The 17,312-nt window shown below is 35.9% G+C and overlaps 1 protein-coding gene across 4 annotated transcripts in view; it reads left to right on the top strand.

Annotated features, from left to right (window-relative positions):
- Positions 1-17,312, top strand: part of dpa (disc proliferation abnormal) — a 63,793-nt gene that overhangs the window by 30,137 nt on the left and 16,344 nt on the right. For all 4 annotated transcript variants that reach the window (XM_069819591.1, XM_069819588.1, XM_069819587.1 and 1 more), the window contains exons 7-11: positions 3,124-3,366; positions 6,346-6,574; positions 7,851-8,045; positions 11,140-11,316; positions 14,399-14,486. In XM_069819591.1, coding sequence (XP_069675692.1) covers positions 3,124-3,366; positions 6,346-6,574; positions 7,851-8,045; positions 11,140-11,316; positions 14,399-14,486 — 932 coding nt within the window. The remainder of the gene's footprint in view (positions 1-3,123; positions 3,367-6,345; positions 6,575-7,850; positions 8,046-11,139; positions 11,317-14,398; positions 14,487-17,312) is intronic.

Genomic DNA, 17,312 nt, shown 5'->3' with positions numbered 1-17,312 from the left:
CCTAGGGGGTGCAAATGCACCCCCTTGCACCCTCCTGCCAGTGCTCATGCTCTGTACTTGAAATCATCTTCTCAATTATTACTGCATAATAAACACATGGCACTGCCTTCCTTTTTAGTAGGTATGAAGAAAAATCATGCTCTCAACTATCTTGAATAACTCTTCCTTCCTCGTCCAGTTTTCTTTTTTTTCCTTTCGAAAAAACACCAGTCATTATTAAACACTGCACTGCAATAAACTTACCATTATCAATTAACTGTTCAACAGTATAACAGTAACCGAGTGTTCAGTTGCTTGTTCATAGAAACTAAGAAAAATGTATATTTCATTTTGCAAGCTTCCAACGACAATGAACAAATTCAAACAAATGTACACCTCATCAAAACCAATAAGGCTGAACATAGAAATTTAATACATTGCATTGTTGAACACATGCGCTACTGCACTGCACTGTTAGCAATGATACAGGGTTATCCAAAGTTTTGTAGAATTTCAATAAAGACACATTTATTTTTAGAATTTAGATTTTAATATTTGGATGTAAATGTCATGAAAGTAAAATTATTTCAAGAGCCACAATAAATGTCCTTGAAAGCTGCATGGGGACCGTGGGCCATGTAATGAGTACCGCTGACCTACACTGTCAATTCTGCTTTTTCGTTGAGAATTTTACAATGGCAAAATCATTTTTCATTTCGTTCTTCATTCTTTTCGTCATTTTCTATGTTTGCTCATGCCCATCTTTCTCTTTTCCTTTGCCTGTTTCTTCATTTTCATTTTCATCATTTTTGTTTTCTTCTTCATATCAGATAAAGTGGAAGTAGAAACTGAATCCTCATCATCAACACTATAATTCTTTTGCCTGGAGTTAATGTATTGTTAGACGAAGTATTGAATTTATTGATTCATTGAAACAATCCTTTTTCAGTTGCATTTCAAATTGTGCTGTCCAATATCCTTCTTCTGAATTATTGAGGAATCTGGACAATGACTTTATTTGGACAGAATGGAACAATTGCTGCTTTCCTGAATCCAGACATGATATTAGATCGGGAATTCATATCTATATTTTCAAAGGCCCCCTTCAAATTTTGGTACCATGCCTCTGTTTTTCGATTTCCAGTAATCTAAAACACTTCGCTACGAACTTTTTAGGAGCCGAAAAAATGCCACATCAACTGACTGGCACAAATGAGTAGAGTTAGCCGTGTTTAATTTACAGATGGCTGGACAGATTGTCACCTGTTATCATTTTCGGTCCCTCCAGCTTCTTTACATAAGGTAAAAGAATTTTGTTAAGTCTTGCAAGATCAAACCAGCCACTTTAATTTCTACTGTAACCCTCACCTTCCATCCAAGTGTCATAGGGATGCTTTGCACTGTGTTTTACTATCCTCTCCAGATGTCGAGTACCTCGCTTCGCTATCGCTTTTTCTTGACCAGAATCATCACAGAAATTGGTTTCGTCGTAGTTCTTAATGTTGGTGGTAGACACTGCAGATAGAGTATTTGCTGCCCTAGCCCTCTTTACATTTTCTCCGATTCTGACAGTGAGTTCCTTATTTCTTTGAAGAAAACTTCTTACACATTCAAAACCAGGTCAGTTGTCCTGAAATCTTTTCTCTATTTAGTATGTCTGTACAGTATCTTGTTCTTCAAATGAAATCCCCACCTTGCACAGCACAGCACACCTGCAAGGTTTTTCTCTTCTTTACTGCTAAGTGTTGTCTGGCCCCCAATTTTATGTTTGTACCTATTTTTGAGTTGGTCATTTATTATGGTATAAGCAATACCATTTTGTTCGCAGCTTTTCAGACACTTAATTTGCTTGACTGTACAGCTCTTACAGCATTAAGAAGAAATTCTGGTTTGTAATTGGATTTTATTGTCGGGCCAATAACTTTCTTGTATACCCGCACGATCGGATTCACCCTACAAAATTGTAATATCGTGTTTAGTGAAATGTAGCATCAAAATGATATTAGCTATGCACATGCAAATTAAAAATATCACGACAACAATAAGAAGTTGCAACAGGAGAAGTTATCTCAAGCACCACCTGCAACACATCTTGCTCTGTAACTGGCCATTGTTGCAGTTTAATTACTCAAGAACAAAAACAAAAGTCAGCTGCAAGATTATTGTTGTAGTGAAATCTGCACACTCATCATTGTTAGAAAATGTGCCAGTGATAGGATTAGCAGTGTTGAAGTTATACTTCAAGTCTTGTGGTTTAGCAGATCTGATCCAACATTTGGTAATGTTTGTTGAAGTTATACTTCAAGTCTTGTGGTTTAGCAGATCTGACCCAACATTTGGTAATGTTTGTTGAAGTTATACTTCAAGTCTTGTGGTTTAGCAGATCTGATCCAACATTTGGCAATGTTTGTTGAAGTTATACTTCAAGACTTGTGGTTTAGCAGATCTGATCCAACATTTGGCAATGTTTGTTGAAGTTATACTTCAAGACTTGTGGTTTAGCAGATCTGATCCAACATTTGGCAATGTTTGTTGAAGTTATACTTCAAGACTTGTGGTTTAGCAGATCTGATCCAACATTTGGCAATGTTTGTTGAAGTTATACTTCAAGACTTGTGGTTTAGCAGATCTGATCCAACATTTGGCAATGTTTGTTGAAGTTATACTTCAAGACTTGTGGTTTAGCAGATCTGACCCAACATTTGGCAATGTTTGTTGAAGTTATACTTCAAGACTTGTGGTTTAGCAGATCTGATCCAACATTTGGCAATGTTTGTTGAAGTTATACTTCAAGACTTGTGGTTTAGCAGATCTGACCCAACATTTGGTAATGTTTGTTGAAGTTCTCTCTGGCTTAATTTTGGTTCTTAAGTATTTATATTTTGTAAAGAAAATATTTATATATAAAAAATCTTTGACAATTTTGTTCAGAAGTATTCCTACTTGTAAGTTACCTTCTAAATCAGACATCATGATTTCCTTACCATTCGTGCAATAAGTAAAGTTTGCATCAGATGATAGCAGAAGTCTTCCAGTATACAGTGTATGCTATTTCATACCGACTATAAGTTCGTGTAAATATGAAATATGAAAATATCATCATTGTTTATAAATAACCGGTACGTTGCTGTGTTTGTATTGCAGACATTGACCAGCTGATAACAATCAGTGGCATGGTGATCCGCACATCCAACATAATGCCTGAGATGCGGGAGGCCTTCTTCAAATGCATTGTGTGCTCATACACCACTGCCGTGGAGATCGACCGTGGACGCATTGCCGAGCCAACACTGTGCACCAACTGTAACACCAACCACTGCTTCAGCCTCATTCACAACCGCTCCCAGTTCACTGACAAGCAGATGGTGAAGCTGCAGGAGTCTCCAGGTACTGAATGGACTGCTCTTAAGGTTTTGAAATAAGTGGGATTAGGAATGAAGATACTCGGAATGTATAGACCATATCGTAACTCAGAATTATGTACAGTTCGGTTTTGATCGTAGTTTTCTTTTTTGCTGGAACTTAAAATAAGAACTCCTATATTTACCATATCGTTGGTGTTCATGCAAAAAAAAAAAAAAAAAAAAAAAAAAAAAAAAAAAAAAAAAAATTTCTTTGCCCCTCTAGGCATGCATTATTTTGGTGCTCACATATAATTACAAAACATCACAAGTTTCTTACCAATAAGAGTCGAGTAATTCAACATGTACAAAACGTCACATGTTCTTTGCCTGTTCAGTAGTTCCTGTAAATTGTCTGATGTTAAACTCATCATCTCTGTCCATGTGCTAGCAGCGATTTCTCAAATATTTTGGTGAGTAAAATATATTTTAATTTATTATAACTGATTGGTAATAGATGGTTATGTGTTGTTGTTGTTATTATTATTATTATTATTATTATTATTATTATTATTATTATTATTATTATTATTTTACAGTAGATTTCATACGTATAACTTAGTGTATTCCTTAATTGGGAATGAATTTCTTCATTGTGTATGAATATCAATCAATCAATCAATCATGTTTACTTATCAAAATTATAATATCGTAATTATAGACAATGGTCAATAAAACAAACAGATTAAAATTCTATGTTCATATGGCTGTCAAAAAATTAATTTATATGGTAAAAAAGGATTATCTGAAAGCCATTTTTTTAAAACAACTTTAAATCTAAATAAGCTGAATGGGCATTCTTAGGCAATCTATTAAACATATCTAAAGAAATAACACTGAACCATTTCCTGGTCTTTGTCAACCTGAGCGTAGGTGTTACAATATAATGATTATTTCTAGTACAATATTTGTGAAGCAGGGATTGAGAAGCATGACTGTTTAAATTAATCTTGGTGTAGACTAAACAGTCATAAATATATGGATTAATTACAGTAAGAATATTAGCATTACGAAATAAAGGTCGACAATGAGCATTCAAAGATGAATTAGTAATAATACTTAATGCTTTTTCTGCAAGATTAGAGCACTGTTGACATTAGCACCGTTACCCCACAAACGAATATCGTAATGAAATACTCTATGGAAAAATGCATAGGCTTGTTTCAAATATCTACTAGATACAAGAGCTTTTAATTTACACAAAAGATAAAGTACACGAGATAACCTATTGCAAACAATTGCAATGTGACCTGCCCAAGAAAGTTTTGAATCTAATGTAATATCAAGAAGTTTAACTTCTGAAATCATTTCATCAGGAACATGATTTAATGAAAATAGTATCCGCTGAGTTTTAGATCTATTAAGTTTCAGTTCATCGGCTTCAAACCAACCAGCAGCATCACATAAATAGGAATCCATTAATAAAGACAGATGATGTATGTCATACGTAGTAGACAAAAAGGAAGTGTCATCAGCAAAAAGGACTGTGTCACACTTTATATTAAAGGATAGATCATTAATTATAATAAGGAGCAGTAGAGGATCCACAACAGATCCTTGAGGAACTCCAATATTAACATTAACAGCATTAGAAAATTCCCCATTAATGCATGTAATTTGAGTACAATTATTTAAATAAGATCTAATGAGATCCAATTCTTTGCCTCTGACTCCATAGAAGTGAAGTTTGGAACAAATGGTTTCGTGAGAAACACAATCAAAAGCCGTGGACAGGTCACAAAGTGTAGACATGGTGCCTTCATGCTTCTCAAAACCAGTAACAACAGACTCCATCAAGAGTGGATAATCCTGATCGAAAACCGTATTGTGAATTGGAGAATAGACTGTTAGATTTAAAATGCCGAGTCAGCTGCTCATTTATGATAATTTCAATTATCTTAGAAAAACAGGAACTATTGATATAAGTCTATAATTTTCCATTTTAGAGGGATCACCTTTTTTAAAAACAGGAATGGTTTTAGTTACCTTCAAGAATTCAGGGAAAACACCACTTGATAAACACCCATTAATACAACAAGTTAATGGTTTGATGATGGACTAAATAATAGACTTGATAAAATCACTACTATTATCATACAAATCTTTACATTTAGAAGTTTTGAGATAAAAACTATTTTTATAACATCTTCTTGAGTAACAATTTTCCCTTTAAAATCTGTTTCAATTGAGGACCGTTTTTGCAAAACTTGCTAACTGAAAAAACTAAATTTTACAGGAGAGACAAAACACTATAGTAAGCAAGTTTTGCTGTATCTCTCACTTATAGCAGAAAGCAAGTTTTGAAAAAACGATCACACTTTGACACACTACAATGAAGAGAAATAACCCAATTTTACTAAGACGCTTTGAACATCATGTAGAGGCCTGCCTTATGTTAACGAATCCATCAAAATCTCAATTTTGCAAATTTTGCAGTTAGCAAGTTCTGCAAAAACGGTCCTCAATTATGAATCCAGTATTAAAAAGATGCTCCATAGAAGTGGCATTACAGCGACTAACCATTTCTGAAATATGTTTCAGTTTCTCTGACAGGGAAAAGAAATCAAAACCATCCATTAGGTTTGAACCACCTTCATGAAGTAACACATCAATCTTCTGTTCATAATCATTAGCACGTTCAAATATGCAGCCACATTAAGAACGACCTTTTGAATTTTTTCCAATTCTTAGTCATCGCCAGCCATTGAAGCTAAGTCATGTGGAGTCATTTGCATGCTTCCAGATTGTTTGTTAGCACTCTGTATAATACAGCTCATACAGTGAAGGGGACAACAACTCTCGTCCCCATGGCTGGCATCAGTTATTGAAAGCAAATCTGCTTCCTTTTTATTGTCAGCGTTAATAATACAAAGGAAGCTGCGCAGGTATCGAAGGAGATGCAGCCAGCAGGAAAACTTAGCATGATGTGCACCAAGCTGAAGTTTAATTGATGACTTTGTTTCAGATGATATGCCGGCTGGCCAGACCCCACACACCGTGGTGCTGTTTGCTCACAATGACTTGGTGGACACCGTGCAGGCTGGTGATCGCGTCACCGTGACCGGCATCTACCGGGCCATTCCCATGCAGGTGAACCCCCGCATGCGCAATGTGCGAGCTGTGTACAAGACACACATTGACGTAGTCCACTTCCGCAAGGCTGACAGCAGGCGTCTGTATGACCAGGAAGAGGGGTACGTGATACTTGAGCCTTTGTTTACGATCTGAAAGAATCTTGTCACTGAACGAGGGATTTACAGGTAGGGTGCTCACCCATGTGGAAAACTGGGGAGTGTTAAGGGATTTGTTAAATCATGGAAAAACTGGGAAATGTCAGGGAATTGAGGAAAAAATCTGGAAATTTATTTTTCTACCAAAGAGTAGTAGTAATCTAATGCCCAAATGCTTGAATATATTCCCTTTGCTTTCTTGCTTCTTCTGCCAAATAAAATCGACATACCAGTATTCATTTGTCTATGACTGGAACAAAAGTAATTTTACTGAATTTTTAATGTTTAGATCTTCTGTTGGCTATAAAATCACTTAAGTCAAACACATTTCTACAAGAGACACATTTTTATGTTTATTCTAATGAATATAAACTGTATGAACTTGTTCTACTTGTTACTACATCAATATTTGAAGGGTATACATATATTCAATACAAATTTACTTTTTTTTTTATATTACGTCAGTACTTTTGTAACTTAAGTGAAAATGCACTTTCATCTAAGTGTCCCAAACTTGTTTGAAAAGTACCGTAACAATATCCTCTCTCTCAAACAAGTGCTGATAATATCAATATGATTTAAAATTTCAGTCATAACAATGGTCAGTCATATGAATTAGCCATTTTAGTACAGTATTTGTTTTTCTATTGGTTGCCACAGGCTGGATTTGGCAAGTGCACCGTATTTATTTTGTATGTGATAAGTGAATTTAGTTTTGTGGTTAAAACGAACACCTTCTGCCAGTAAATGCGTCATAAATGAAGTTGAATCTGACATTTACATCATGTAGGGCCAAGGAAGCTAAAAGAATTAATAATAATAACTATAAAATCCTCATCTACAAGAATTTTGGAAACACTACTGAAAGAAGGTAAGTTCAGTTTTTTTTTAGTATTAGTGTTTTTTTTTTTGTAATACTTTCTTTTCATGACACGGCCATCATACTGTTACCTTGTCTTAGACATTCCTGCAGTAGTGCATGGTGTCTTATATGCGTGCTTAATTTGTGCACGAAGCTATATCTTGTTTAAAAAATCCCCAAAATAATTGTATCATGAGACAAGTCTTTGCATACTGACAATAACTTATTTCCAATTCGATCTCTGTTTTGGAACTTGACATTTCCCACTTGGGTCGTATCAGTGTCAAGTTCCAGGACACACAGTACCCAAAAGCCTAATTCTGTTAGTTGTATCGTACAATTGTTCAACATACATTAAAAGATTGTATACTTCCATAGGAAAGGGCATCTGTTCACTCCTGAAAGGGTTAAGTTACTTCATGAGCTGTCCAAGATGGAAGACATTTATGAGCGCCTTGCTCGTGCTGTGGCACCATCCATTTATGAAAACGAGGACATCAAGAAGGGAATTCTTCTGCAGCTTTTTGGCGGAACCAAGAAGTCCTTCATAACTTCTGGTCGTGGAAACTTCAGGTTTGTTCTTTACACACTGCTGCTTCTAGATGTCATACCATTTGGTGATAGAATTAACTGATAACTGTAGTCCTAGAGTTGCTAGATTGTGATGTGAATGTGTCCCTGCTGTCTACATACAATTGTTTTGAGCTCCCAACACTTCCAGAATGCTAAAATTTCATTCAATCAATATGATGAACATACTTCCCACAGCTTTTATAGTATGCTACGAAGTGAGCATAGACTATAAACTAATCATAATCATGATTGCATATTTGTTTAACTTCTCTACTTACGGAATTGCGATAACTGACTATTCAGAGTTTGTACGAGTTTTAAACCACAAAAAAGTCTCAAGTCAAAGCCTGCCACAACCACTCATTTGGTTTGCTGTTGTATAGAATTTCAGTTGAACACATTTATATTAATTAATATAGATACTGGTAATGACACAAAAGGAAAGGATTAACTTCAAACATTATATTTAATATTAGGAGCATTGCAAAAATAATGAGGGTATTGACGTCACTGAAAACAGTTGCATGTTGTTACTTTCATTGCAGTTGTACATTAATTTAAAACTTTTTTTTTACTGTCAATGGTCAAGTGATAACCATCCAAGGTACAAACTGTGCACCATTTCATTTGGAAGTAGTAGTAAACATTATTCCGAGTGAATAGGGTACATAACTTTTAATATTACATAAAAAATAAAACTTCTCAGCATTATATGGTAGCAGTTGGATACCGGACATGTAAGAATCATTGGCTGTGTTGTTTTCGTTGCCCTTATATCCTAATCTTACTGCCATATCAGACAACTCCCAACTCAAAGCTCTAATTTTTATTTTGGGGCCACTCCTTATCATTTCTATTGCATTTAATTCGCAATGATATGGGGGCAGTTATGAAACGTTACTCTTGCTCTTGACAGCCATCTTGTCGTCTTTATAATGGCGACATTTGGACTTCACTTTAGATAAGTCATATCTTATCAAGAGTCTATGACAGTGTGGACACCTTTCCCACCATTACACTATGACAGGTGCATTATCCATAACAATGACTGCAGGAAAGGGTTCCTGAAAAACTGCCGAATATTGGGGTGAAGACTTTTCTCAACATCTATAATGCACTAGTTGAGATCTGGGGTAGTAAGTTATCCAGCAGAAACATCGATAAAGTAAGAGCCAAAATGTGTAAAAAATTTCTAGGAATACGGAGAATGCTTCTAACCTGGCAGCGTTACTAGAGATGGGAACCGATTCGAGTCTGGGAATTATTCTAGAAAGAAAAATCAAATATTTAGGTAATATTCTGTTTAGGAATGATTCAGCAATTATGAAAACATGTATCTTTTGTATGGAAGCCGCTAATTGGAAATTGAATTGTCTGAAAGAGCTGGAACAAGAAATAAACAGATTAAGTTTAAATTGGCTATGGAGAGAACTAGGGTCTATAAACACGAAAACTTTTGGAAGAATAGTAAAAGGGAGGGCAACGAAATTTCGAGACAAGATATTTTTAGTAATATTAAAGACCTAGGATCACTAAAATACTATAGGATGGTGAAACAGTTTTGGGAACAGGAAGAATATGTTAGACTAAATTCAAGGGAAGAGAGAACAGGAATGGCATGGTGGAGATTAGGTGTCTGGAGACTCAAGAATAAGTGAGGGAATGTAGAGAAGGATAAATGTCCTTTGTGTGGACTAGCTGAAGATGCAATGCATATTGCGTTAAAGTGTCAGGCAACAAATGATTTGAGAAACAGTTGGGTGGATAAAAAATTTCTACAAATAAACGCTATAGTAGCTTATAAAAAAATGAATGGTCCCCTTAATGCCAGCAGTCTGCATAAATTAGGAAAATTTCTTTTTAGAGTTAAAATTAGATGGGAAAAGAAAGTCAAAGCTCTAACGGATATGGAATTATAAATGTTGAGTAGTCGGACACAATAGGAAACTACGAAAAGTAGTCAATGAAGTTAACAGAATAATTTTTAAGAGATTGAGTATAGAAATGAAAAGGCTGAAGTAAGAGTTTTAAATACAGGAGCTATACTTATTAATATATTATTATTATTATTATTTTATTTATTATTATTATTATTATTATTATTATTATTATTATTATTATTATTGTGTACAGAGGATACTTATAGGTTCAATAAAATATTGCAAGAAAGAAAGATTAAGCTACATACGGAATGTACCGATTCAGCTATTTCAGGTTCATGACTTACAGTATGTCGACATCTGATCACCTACTTGGAATAATAAATTATTATGTAAAATAAGACCTAAAATTACAATTAAATTTTGAAAAGGAGCAGATAAATAAGGTTTAAAGTCTTAATGGTTATCATGATTGGTTTAAACATGCACTAAAACCAGACGTAAGTGTAAGTTTCAACCAATAAATTATTGAGATTTGCGATAGATTAATTAGTTTAGGAAATTGTATATTTATTATGTAGAACTACATTTGTATATAGATCCTTTGTTAAATTATTAAGTTTTGTACTTTTGTGAACGATATCAATAAATCTATCTATCTATAGGTTCAATATGTAGTAGTTCTTGTAATGTTTGTATAGAGAGTGATGGCAGATTAAGAACTGGAACACATCTAATCCGCCATGACATGAACAAAGATTGATGAAATAAATAAATACATATTGTTGACTACACTTTGAAAGCTAGACTCTGGTATGAATTATTATTATACTCCATTATGAATGAAAATAAATAAGAATGTGGAAATAGAAAAAGAAATAACACGTAAATAAAAGGAAACATACAGTAGGTATCTGAATGAAAAATTAAATTTTAAATACTCGCAGATGCGAGATCCTACGTAGCAGTCTATTTCGCCTTTATATAATGCTGCCTCTGAACGTGAATTCGAAAAATATCGGACTATGATGTGCTATTTCTGGTAGGCAAGTTGTCAGACCATTTTATATTCGTATTTCTCAATTGCTACTATGTACAGTATGTTCATCTCCAATTATTCGTAATTGAATTTGTAAATCAGTTGACGGATATTTCCAACAAGATTGTGTAGTATATTACATGTGAAAAGAAGGCATGATGTTGATGTTGAACAGGGCGGAGATCAACATCCTACTGTGTGGTGACCCGGGCACCAGCAAGTCGCAGCTGCTGCAGTACGTGTACAACCTGGTGCCTCGCAGCCAGTACACGTCCGGCAAGGGTTCGTCGGCTGTGGGGCTCACTGCCTATGTCACAAAGGATCCAGAAACGAGACAACTCGTTCTGCAGACGTGAGTGTTCTGTTGCTTCAGTGAGATTTCTTATGTGGCTGAAAGTATCATTTTAAGTTGAAAAATGTAAGCTAATAATAATTGAAGGGATGAGAATGATATAGTCCTAATCCACACAAACTAAATTTTACAGCAGAACGTGTTAAAGGTCTAGGGTCCAATGCTAATAGGTGCAGCATCATAATTTCTTCAGCAAATACTTACGTCATTTGTTGATGAGTAATTCTTATAATATTTTAATAGTAGCTTCCCCATGTGTGTAAGACATGAACTAGCGTTTGTGACTGTCTTTTTTCCCAAGGTGCGATATGTAAACACAGTATGTTCTAGTTCTTCTCTAGTTAAGTTAATGAAATAATCCTTAAAGAAAAACTATAACAAAAGTTTTATTTTAACATGAAATGTGGGGGATAAATGACAAGTAACTATAATTATAATTATTCCCAGCTAACATCCTCTTCCTGCAGTTGATCTTCACTACTGGCCAGGTTCATGGCTGGGATCTTCCCCATCCTACTCTTATCCATCTTATTAGAAACACGGCACATTTTAAACCCTGTTATGATTGTTTCACTCTTTATTTTTCACCAGGCTGTGGCTATCCACTGTAGATCATGCAGTTTCGTCACATTCTGATACAAGCTTGTGAACTCCAACTGCATGTTATAGATAAACCAGCTTGTAAAAGAAAATGGCAACCATACATCACTTCTTATTACAAGCGTAACCTTCTAAAGACTGAGTGAGTGGGGTGTTTTGACATATTAGAGGTGAAGAGAAGCCTGATGGCCTTATCTCTACCAGGTTAAATAAATAAATAAAATTAAAAGCTCTTCTTATTTAATGATAATTTTTTTAATATGTCAGAGTTGCTTTATTTTTTCATATGCCAACTGTTAAAAATAAGACAGTTAATTTATTTTCATACAAAGCACATAACTAGTAGCTGGGGTGTTGAAACACCCCAGACAGTCTTTACTGTCACTTTCTTATTTTTTACTTTTTTTTTTATTTTGAAAATTGATAGTAGGCTACCGGTTTTACAACAATGTTATTTAAATATGTTCCACCAGCCTCATGGTCTAGTGGTCAGAGCTTCTGGCTACAGTTCATGAGGTCCCGGGTTCGATTCCCGGTTAGAGCACAGGAATTTTTCCTTAAAGGGGATTATTCCTGTGTTCGTCCATGGTCTGGAATTTAGGTTAAGTTTAGATTTAAGACCTCTCCTGGCACCACATTATCATAATCATCCTATCACATCATCGGGGTAATGTAACTCCGCCTTCCAGATGCCCCAACCTCAGAAGTGGGTTACAACTAAGCCACGGCCAGGAGAGAAGACCAGAAATGTCGAAAAGACAACCTGGTGGCATTGGATTTAAAAAAAAAAAACATTTTAACTTATCATTTAGTACTTTTCAACATGTTGCAGAAACAAACCACACTTCAAGACAGTAAGTAATCCTCAACAATGAACCAATAAGTTAAAATGAAAATAGTAAAGGTTGTCTCAGAAACCATTACTGCAACAAAGGCTCTTTATGACATGAAAGAGCAATGCAGAGATATTCTCTATTTTGGCACATGGCCAAACTGTCTGCAGATGATAGCGAAGGTTTTAGTATCTATTGCAGTACTATCACTAGATCCAAGTTCACCCATTCGGACTAGTACAGTGTGAAATCTTTATAATCGAAAACATCCACCAAAAGGAAGCAGAAAAGAATAAATACAGGATAATTTCTGTACTATGGATTGCATGACGTCATTAGCATTGAGATAAGCAATGTCATCTTGACGTGATACAAGCTGTACTTGTGACTGATATCATGCAATAATGAACAAACTATATCTCGGACATTGTTTTGTACATGCACATTTCTTTATTATTTTATTTTTGGAAGGAGTGTCATGAAACAAAATCTACAATGTTGCCATATTAATTTGTATTATTATTTGCAAGATTGTGAATTTATATAAACAGAAAAGTGTCGCAATTATTGAACAAAAATTCAATGGTGCAGTTTCTTCACCTCATGTGCTATTTCAAGGACACACATTATAGGACACAATGAATTAACTCCATGGAAAAGAGGTGACCTCGTTGAAATTGTATTTTTGTTCTTGAAGAGTTAAGTGGGGGTTTACTGAAGTTCAAGTGGACACATGTGAAGATTCCCATAATCTGGGTGAACACTACATTAAGCGTCCACCTGAGGATATATATATATATATATATATATATATATATATATATATATATATATATATATATTCATTCATTTAGTGTTCTGTCCAAGGGCAGGTCTTTCACTGCAAACCCAACTTTCTCCAGTCTTTCCTATTTTCTCTTTCCTCTTAGTCTCCAAATAAGATCCATCTTTACATTGTCTATATCTGATATCTTCTTGTGCCCCGAACTCTTCTCCCATCCACCATTCCTTCCAGTGCATCCTTCAGCAGGCAGTTTCTTCTCAGCCAGTGACCCAGCCAATTCCTTTCTATCTTCCTGTTAATTTCAGCATCATTCTTTCTTCACCCAACACAGCTTCATTTCTTATTCTGTCTGTCCATTTCACACATTCCATCCTTCTCCATATCCACATTTCAAATGCTTCTGGTCGCTTCTCTTCACTTCGTCGTAATGTCCATGTTTCTGCTCCATAAAATGCGACACTTCACACAAAGCACTTCACTAGTCTCTTCCTTAGTTCTTTTTCCAGAGGTTTGCAGAAGATGCTTCTTTTTCTATTAAAAGCTTTCTTTGCCATTGCTATCCTGCTTTTATGAGACATAAATATAAAGGTGGAGTAACAACCACCTTGGCCTGCACAGAACTTCAGGGTCAGTGGTCGTGTGGTCATGTGCACAGATTGCCATATTTGGAGCATTCATCACTGTTCAGCAGGAGCAAGTGACAGAAAGGGACAACATAATCCATTAACTATTAGATTCCATTTTTTTGTGTTTATTGATCAGTAGAGAAGTAATGGTGATTCCATAACATAATTGAGGTTTAATTGACAAATGCGGGATTTTGAGCATGCAGCTGAGGAATATTATTGTTTGTTCTGTCACACAGCGGTGCATTGGTGCTGGCTGACAATGGCATCTGCTGCATTGACGAGTTTGACAAGATGAATGATTCGACTCGGAGTGTCTTGCATGAGGTAAGACAAGGCTGCCATCTACTAAGATTCTCCCTTCCTCTTGTGTGACATCCTGCTTTACTAAGCTTTAGACATTGCGAAAATGGTTATTCTGTTCAAAACTTGCATTTTCAGTGTGACTTTGAAACCTTGAAATTATTTTCTTCCCCACAGACAAAACAAATTTACTTCCTGTCCTGTGACATTGTATACTGCTTAGGTAAGTAGTTTCCTGAGAATGGCAAGAATGTGAGGACAGGTGTACTGTGTTAGGCATTCTGCAAATCAAGTCACTTGCACATAACAGACTGCAGTATAATGTATTGCTCCATCCTCAGAGAAATCACCTGCTCTGCTGGAGTAGTCGTAGCTATATGTAGTTCCACAACACAAACAGCCTAATTTTGCGTAAACTTGTATGTAAACTTTTGATCAAAGACAAGTTTTTGTTGCCTGAAAAACACATTTGCTCTATATCATGTGAGTTATTTTTAAAACTAAAAAATAGACCTAAAAATGAGAAAACGCAGCAATTGAACAAATACACACATTGTTACCTTTATTCAGTTTTTCAATAAGTCTTATGCCACTCGTACTGGCCACAGAATAAGAAAAAAGTTGGGGATGGTTACAGTGTTTGCTACTCATTTCCGATTAGTTGACTAGGAGCATATATTTACTCTAGTAAGGGCAGAATATTGTCCCGCGCCGTGGTGTCATGATCTAAGGCATCCTGCCTGGGACTCGCGTTATGGAATGTATGCTGGTTAGAGTCCTCGTGGGAGAAGAAATTTTCTCATGAAATTTCGGCCAGGCACTTGGGAGCTACGATAGGTAGCGAAATCCGGTTATGTAAACCAGCTATAACTGTTGGGGGGCTCATTGTGCTAACTACACGATACCTCCATTCTGGTTGTATGATCGTCCACTTCTGCTTCGGCATGTGGCCATGAGGCCAGCAGCTGGCTGGTTGGTCTTGACCCTTCATGGGCTGTAGTGCCACGGATTAAGGGCTTTCGCACTCATTTTGTGTTGATTTTACAACCAAAATTACAACTTCTGTACAGTTTTCAGTCATATTTTGTTCTTCTCAAGAATTTATTGCGTTAATATTTACTTTTTTTTTTTTCATTGTTTTAGATAATTTTTGCATTACTTTTTTTGAGATCAGTCTGCATGGAATTCCCTATAATTGCCAGAGCAGTAATAATTTTCTTAAAAAAAGTGTCATTGGGGTCTTCTGTACTTCACTTAATGGCATTCTAGGCATTATGAAACGAGCATATACAAGTAGGCTACCACTTTTGATTATGGGGAAAATATCTTGTATTCCAAAAATACTTTGTTAGGACTACATAATGTCTCGATTATTCAAATCAACTTTACAGGGAACTACACCTGAAAGCTTGATTTGCAGTGCTGGTATATGTCGTTCAACTGCATTACTATTCACAAACACCAGAGACAGGCATGTAAACAAGCAGATATTAGAGACATGCTAAAGGGTTTTAAATCACCACGTGCTAAACCCTCATCATTGTCATTCTCATTACCTCATATGCAGTATAATATTCCTAAACCATATAGTTGGATAATAGAGGCTACATAATCAAACGAGGACGAGTTATTCCAGAGTGTGTGTACGCCATCATTTACATGGCCGGGGTTTATTTGTTTCCAAGTATGATGTGAAATTTTCCTCAGCATTGCTGGAGGGATGGAAGCAAATGCTTCTCTCAGTTCGTCATTTGTGTTGTAGCGCTTGCTTGCAGCATTCTGTTTGATGTAGCCCTACTTTTGTATACATGTAACTCTCATCTCAATCAAATTGTTGGATTCTTTGTAAGTTCATGTATATGTATATACACTTTTTGCTGGTTGAGTGGAAGAGAAGGCCTTACGGCCTTAACTCTGCCAGCTAAAATAAATCATTATTATTATTATTATTACACGATGACAGGTTGGGACTTCGGGGTGGCCACTGCAGAGGTGCTGGCAACTGTGCAGAACCTCGTCCAATCTGTTTGTTGCAAAATATTTCATTGAGATATTCCCTTATGGCAATTACATAATGTGCTGGTGCTCCATCTTTCTGGAACCAGACTTGTCCAAGAAGTCCTTGCTCTTGCATTTGAACTTTGAAAGAAATATGGTCCAAATAAGGTTGTAGCAGACATTGCAGTCTACATCATCACATAGTGACGGTTCCGTTCCAGTTCTTCAAAGAAGTGGGGATTTTTCTTACTCCAAAAATAAATTTTTCCCACTTTTGCACTATGGTAAATGGCACATTTATCCGAGAATAGCAGTTTTCCATGTGCAGGAATTGTTTGAAAGACCTGAGCAATCATTCACACTCTTCCAGCCGTTTCAGCATATCATCATCACTTAATTCGTTTACAAATGATGGTCTAAATGGCTTCAAACCTAAATATGTTTTCATGTGCCTTGGTAATGTTGAGTATGGAACTTCCATTTTCAGCAATTGCTTACGAATGGACTTTTTGGGTGAACATTAGACGGATGTGTGCCAGCATCAACACAACTGTCTCTTCATGTTGGTCATCCTGAACAGGGTCTGTCTTTGATGAAACCTGTTTCAAAAAGCTTTTCCTCCCACTGTAAAATCGTTGGTTTTGGTGGGGCAGGTGTATTAAACCTTGCAGTGAAATCATTTTGAATGTCCCTCATTTATTTTCCTGTGTGCGGTCGTTCATGACTCCAGTGCTCATTACAGTCCATTCGTCCATAGTATACAGTATGTTGACTCATTGGCCATGGTTCGTACATTTATCACAATCTGCAATGAAAAGAGACAACACTTAACGGTGATAACCAAATCCATAA

Source organism: Periplaneta americana, chromosome 2 (assembly GCF_040183065.1).
Source record: "Periplaneta americana isolate PAMFEO1 chromosome 2, P.americana_PAMFEO1_priV1, whole genome shotgun sequence".
In the NCBI taxonomy this organism is placed as follows: Eukaryota; Metazoa; Arthropoda; class Insecta; order Blattodea; family Blattidae; genus Periplaneta; species Periplaneta americana.
Note: the sequence above shows the minus strand (reverse complement) of the source record. Positions and strands in the feature narration are given on the sequence as shown.